Raw genomic sequence first — 6,857 nt, 5'->3', positions numbered from 1 at the left:
ATTGGTGAGCATCCATCTCAACTGATGATCTCTGCACTGGTGAGTCTTTTCTTAGATCCCTCTGGCTATTCATTTGCTCTGTAACTACAACTATACACTTATATTATTCCAACTATGCAGTGAGTTATTAAGATAGAGGCTTGCTTGTGTTGTTTCTTTTGGGTTTCCACAAGTCTGGAATTCCTATAGACTAGAGCTCCTCTTGTTTGAAGACAGGTAGAAGAAGCTGGGGTTGTTTAGTCCAGAGAAGGCTCTGTGGAGACTTCATTGCAGCCTTCCAGTGCAGGAGGGAGAATGACTTTTAATGTAATAGTGATTGTAGAAAGGGGAATGCTTTTTATCTAGAAGATGTGAGATTTAGATCAAAGGGTGAGGAGGAAATTTTTCAGTCGAGGAGTTATGGATCTCTGACATAACTGCCCAGAGAGCTGTGGATGCCCCATCCCTGAACGTGTCCAAGGCTGAATTGTATGGGGCCCTGGGCAGCATGGGGAGGATGTGTCCCTGCCCACAGCAGGGGATAGAAATGGATGATTTTTAAGGTCTGTTTCATCCCAAGCCAGTCTGTTATTCTGTGCCTTTATGATTCTATGATTAAACAAGCTGCAGACAGTCGGAGAAGCTCATGCTATCCATAACAAAAGAAGCTGTTATTTGGTTATAGGAACAGTAACGTGGCAACTACACAGATTTCATGCATTGACTTTGATATGAAGAGCTACAGGTTTTTTAGAGAGTGGTGTGGGCAGAGCTTCATCAGGAAACATCTGTGTCCCCTTGTTCCTTTCTGCCAGCCTCTCTGGGCTCAGTAGCACTGATATGCAGCCAGCATGACTGCCCTGTCCTCACTAGCCCTGGTGCTCCTTCTCCTCCCACTTCCCATTTGCAGCTCTGGCTCTGGCTGCTGCTTTGGTTGAGTCACTAAAGGACTCTGTGTCCTGGCCCCCCATGCAGTCTCCTACCCAGCACAGGAGATGCTGCTGCTGGTCCCGCACAGTGCTGCCTTTACCTCAGCCAGACCCTCCCTGCTTCCTGGCTGTGACAGATCTGCAGCAATAGATCAATATTCCAGGTCATTTTTAAATTCACTTCCTACTACAGCATCCCTCTGGTCTCACTGCTTCCTCATCCACCCAACACAGCCCTTGTGCTGGGTCAGCACCCAGCCCAAGTTGCTCCCCTCTGCTTTCTACCATGAATCCTTTCCTTCAGCTTTAAACGTTCCTTCTGCTTCTCTGCTTTGCTCTCTCCTCTCTGCTGCATGTGCTGTTTTTAAAGTTTTTTTCTTGCACAGACTCACACAGTTGTTCATCAGCAGCTGTTTGAAGCAGGCCAGGAAATCAGATGTACTGAACATGAAGATGCTTCATTCATGCTGCTTGTCCCTTAGCACCACTGCCCTCACCCACTCAGTTCTGGAAGCACAAAGGCACAGAGCAGCACACCTTTTCATTCTCTCACTTGCTCTGATAAGTAAGAATCTGTGCACAGAAACAATCTGTGGACCCACATGTAGCACCACAAGAATTGTACACATGAATCCTGAATCAGAAGTATAATTCAACACTGCCAGCAAACCCACTGCAACATTCACACTGAGAAGTACCATTTGAGGGCCTTATTTTGGTGTATGGAAGCACTTCTTAGTGACACAATCAGAAAAATCCCTAAGGTGTGGTGTAAAATAAGACAACCTCACATGCTGTCAGTTTGCACCTTTATTTTTTAAAAATGAAATAGTCAAAGTACTTTCTTTTTCAAATATCGACACATAATATATTAACTTTTAATATTTACAGCGTGTTGCTGGGATGTTCTTGTAGAAAATGCATGCTTCTGGTCTGAAACCCAGAGCAAAATGCATCAGACCATGTAACTGCAGCCATGTAACATAACGTGTACAGTATCCAGTCACTATTCAGCACAGGAGTTAGAGCAGGAATAAAAAATTGGGATCTATTGTTTCCTAGCAACAAGGCTGAGGCTGTTATAACACAATTTCTGTAAGATCAGAACCTCTAACTGGTGTCGGACAGAAACTGAAGATCTTGGCATACATTGTAAACATTTTACTGTTCATGAGAAAGCGAAAAAGGAACGTTACTTGACATATATTGTATGCTATGCTTCTCTTGTCTTTTATCAACACTTCTGCCTGAAGAGTATGAAGACTTAATGTGTTATCATGGTTCATACAAGTAAAATACTGTCAAGGACACAATCTGATATACTAACATTTATTAAAAGGCTTAAGTCCACCACAAGATCTAAGGAAAAACTGGGAACTGCCGAATGTGTTTCCTTAGACAAGGAATGGCTGGTGGCCAACATTTGGGTGCATGCCCAATGCCGCTGCCCCATTCCTGCTGAGCTGTGGTTCTCCTCATGGCTGGGATGCTTGTGACCTGGTGATGGTTTGTGTCAAGGACAGGTTAAATAACAGTCAGTGTTTGTTGGGAAACCCTCGCAGCCAGCGGTGTCAGCCAGGCCACAGCCTGTGCTCCCCGCAGCAACCAGCACCTCGGTAGGACCCTGCCCTTCTGCCTTCATTAAGCTCCAAGTGCAGCCCCTCTGCTGCCTCTTTCACCCTGAGCTCTATGCCTTCCCACAGCATCAAGCAGTGCCCAGACAGATGGACAGCCCTGAGGATGCTGGCAGTGAGCACCCAGAGCAGAGCCTGCTGCAGAAAGGAGAGGCTGTGTCTGGTGGGTGCAGCTGGGAGGGCACTGCAGAGCTTGGCCCAAACAGTCAACACAAGAGTACCGAGTTGCACATCGACCAGTTCATATATAGGTATTTGGCTATGTTCTACATATAGAGCTATATATATATATTTATACTTTTGAAATGTTGTAGGCTGGCTAAATAAATAGGAACGCAAAGGAAACATTACTTGTACACTTGTACTGTTTGGCTGTTATAAAAAATATACAGCACATATATGATAGATACTTGGCTATGGGATAGTGTGTAATAGTGGGTCTTATTTTTTATTATTTTATAATTTTATTTATTTTTTCATTTTTCAAAACCTTGTTTGCAGTGCAGAACGCTAGCATCAAATTATCTGATTTAAAGAATGGTACACATTTCCATGCACTTTTTTCCCCTTTCTTTACTTTTACTCATTTGGGTCTCTAGGCGATAGTGCAAAATTAAAATAGCAAGAAAAAAAGGAAAACTACAAAAAGAAACCAAAACAAAACCCAATGCTCAGAAATTATTCTAGCTACTAGAAGAAAATGGAGACTGAACTGTTCCCTGCCTCCATCTGAGGTTGTTCATGGACACAGTGGCCCACAGCTGTTTGCTGTAGCTGCAGTTCTCAAGAATTGCTGCTGGCCCTTGCAGTGCTACGACTTCAGCCCCCAGTGCTCATTCAGTAACGAATGCTCTTTAGCACTGCCGACTCAACATGCCACTTCATTTTAGTTTCTGAAACTGTTTTGAGAAGGCATTTTTTCCTTTTCTAGCAGGGATACATAATATTGCCTGATTCTTCATTCATCCAGATCCTTGTGAGAAATACTATTCAGAAAGATACCTTAGACTGTCCACCTTAGACTTATACCTTTAGGCTGTTCCACGGGGAAATTGCCAAACCTCCTCTTAGAGACAAACTCGTAACACTTCCCACTCTTTGACCTTTTGGCATGATCTGAGAACAACAGTAATCAAGGCAGTATTAAAAAACACAGCTGTAGGTAATACAAAGTGCATTTCCTGCATATAATACAAATATAACTTTAAGAAACTAAAGGCACAAGCTAACTAAATAGGTATTACATACTAGAAATGCACAGTTCAAGGTAAATCTAATAGCTTCAAAAAATTGTTTATAATGGATATTTAAAGCAGTTTGAAAATGATACGTCATTATTGAATTGCAAAAAAGTATAATTGCTTAAAATATAATTAAAATAGACTCTAATATTTGACATCTTGGATCAGTGATAAAATACATCATTACGTTTATGAATGCACTCTCTATATACAATTCATAAATTATTCTTCCGTTGATTAAAAGCATATTAGAGGCTCAAGGATTTGAAGGTCCATTTTTAGGCTGGTGTGGAGGTATTCAAATTCTCCATGATTTCATGGAAAATTGTATCAAACGGAACTGCTGATGACAGCTCCAAATCCTGTACAACAGTTAATGATGAGCCTGAGCAAAATGTGTTTTGGTCCATGGGCCCCCCTGGCTGGGATGGACGGTGGTTGACAGGCCAGGATCTGCTCAACCCAACCCCGAACCTCTGAGCCTGACCCTGCACCTCTGCACCTTCTACCTGCTGCAGAAGGAGTAGAGGGATTCTGTGTGAGGCTGAGACCCAGAGGGTCCAGGTCTCAGGTTCCAGTTCAGGCTCATCCCTAACTTTGGTACAATCTGCTCCACCTGCCCAAAAAGAAGCTGGAAAAATGAAAATTTGTAAGGGAAGAAAGATAAAGAAAGCACTTAGTTGGCTTCAGGAAATGCGAGCAGAAATTGCTTCAATATATTCACTATGTTTGTTTTGAAAGAAATGTGCAATAACATCACTGTTACAGATACATAGGCTCTATAACAAGACTTCTAGCTCTTTTGGAAAGTCAGCAAAGGAAATGTGCTTACCCAACCTCTCTCCTGGGCCCCCTCCCCCTGCCCATGATAATCAGGTCTGTTAAAATGACAAGTGAAAAGAAGAATCTCCTACTCTGCTATGAGAGAACTGTGCCAGAAGCGCATGATACCTTGGGAAATAAAAGTTTCTGCCCATGCAATATAATGCTTTTCTATGTGCTCTAGATATTGAGCTGAAAAGTGAAGAGTCATCCCCAAAATGTTCTACGTTTATCAACATATGTACTATCCACACTTGGGTCCATCAACTCTTGACCCACCAATCTTCTTCACACTTGGAATAACGATCAATACAGTGGGATTATCAATTTGAGATGAAAATATCATGATGCCTAACCCAACACCGCCACAATTTCCAAATGATCTGTGAAAAGAAGGTCCTGGCCCAAGGACTACAGGCAGGACTGATCCCCTGCAGCTGCTCATGGCTGCACCATGTGGACCCTCCTGGCTGAATAGTGAAGGCTGTCCCATAAGCACTGAGCTAAAGCCCATTCTGGAGCCTACTGAAGTTGATGGGAGGCCCATGCTGACTGTGTTGATCGCCATGGACTGTTCTGGCCAACCAGGAACCTGACTGAGCCCCAGTTGTGCAGGGCAAGCCCTCACCCCCTGCAAGATCTGCAGCTCCATGTGTGCTGCTGGGCTCCACAACCAGTGCTGGGGGACACGTTGGGGAGAGGCCCCTGCACGCAGATGCAGACACAACACACTGTTCCTCGCTGAGTGAGAGAGAGGCAGTTATGGCCTGGCAAAGACAAAGCTCATGTGGGGCAGCCTTTAAGTGCTGCATCCAGTAAAAGTACTTATGTACTGTATCTAATAAAAGTTGGGTTAGAAAATCCCATAGATCACAGTTGCGACAAATGACATGTGCAGGGTTGGTGAGCAGCTACAAAGTTTCCATACACAGTCTGGTTTTTGTATGCAGTCCCTTGAACCTAGGGGAGATCTCAATGGGATAAAACTACCCAGTAAGTATAGGTTGCAGAATCAGGCTCTGTAACCCCTTAAATAACTGGTGAATTATTAAACCACCACCAACAAAAAAAAAAAGTAGTGTTTCTTTAGAAGAAAACAGAGCATGCTGCGCTCACAACTGCCCTGCGCGCTCTGCTTCTGAAAGGTTTGAATACTGCCACACAAGAACTAAAAATCTTCACTGTAATCTCTCGAAGAGTTAAATGAACAATATTAAAATACCATCTTCTGTCACATTTAAAGGCAGTTGGATATGTTTTTTTCCTCTATATTTATATATACAGAGTTCTGATCTAGAAAAACCAATACAATAAACCATTTTACGTTTAAAAACAGGCAGTCTTTGGTGACGCAAAGGCAGAGATTTTCTTTGTTACCTTCTGCCTATTTCACTCTGTCTCATAAAGTGAATATTATTGGCACTGTCAGAAAGTTCGAGATACTGCTCCACTGACAAAACAAAATATCCATCGTAACCTTGTACCCTCCCAGTGTTTAGAAGCTGCTGTTTCTCTCCATCTGTCCATGCCCTAATCCCCTCTTCCCCTTCCTGCAGCCGTCTCTGCTCCTTAGTCCAGGCCTGAGCCACAGCTCTCTGCCTGGCTACCTCTAGAACATGGTTCTTTTCTTCTTCCACGGTCGTTCCATAGCGAACATTAAAGCACAGTGCGCCATGCTGCAGCTGTATGTCAGCAAAGCGTCTAGTCCTCCCATTGATCACGGAAGTCATTTGCGACACTGTGACATTCACACCATTCTCCAGGATGCGTCTTCCTCCAGTATTGCCAATTAGGGCCAAATCTTCTTCCAGAGACCCCAACTTGATGAAGTAATGTGTGTCCCGGCCCTCTATGGTGAAGTGTAGGTTTTCCAGATAGTGAGCATTGTTGAGTATGGCAGCGATGCGCCGGCTGTCCTCGTTAGCCACACCAATAATGTCTGCTGTGACGATGCCATCCTTGATAGCAAATTTGATGCCTTTTCCAAACACTGAAGGAATAGCTGCAAACCTTGGTTGCTTCACTCCATCATAGCACTTGCCATCACTATACCTGGGGGTCATGGGAAGCTGATCCAAGGATATAAAGTTTCGGAGTTGTTTCTGTAGCTCACACTGAATACCAAGGACAGTCTGGGGAAAAAAATACCAACAAAGTTTGATGAAGAGGAATCTCACAGTCCCACAGTCCCTACCAATATCTTAACTGCTTAAAATAGATTTGCAATTGGTTTGAAAACTATCATTCTCATC

The 6,857-nt window shown here is 43.4% G+C and overlaps 1 protein-coding gene across 1 annotated transcript in view; it reads right to left on the bottom strand.

Annotated features, from left to right (window-relative positions):
• Positions 1-1,703: 1,703 nt before the first annotated feature.
• TENM1 (teneurin transmembrane protein 1) overlaps positions 1,704-6,857 on the bottom strand; it is a 292,567-nt gene continuing 287,413 nt past the window's right edge. Inside the window, 1 exon segment of the mRNA XM_015860820.2 lies at positions 1,704-6,737. Coding sequence (XP_015716306.1) covers positions 5,979-6,737 — 759 coding nt within the window. The 3' untranslated portion in view covers positions 1,704-5,978.

The sequence above is a fragment of the Coturnix japonica genome, chromosome 4 (genome assembly GCF_001577835.2).
Source record: "Coturnix japonica isolate 7356 chromosome 4, Coturnix japonica 2.1, whole genome shotgun sequence".
NCBI classification, from domain to species: domain Eukaryota; kingdom Metazoa; phylum Chordata; class Aves; order Galliformes; family Phasianidae; genus Coturnix; species Coturnix japonica.
Note: the sequence above shows the minus strand (reverse complement) of the source record. Positions and strands in the feature narration are given on the sequence as shown.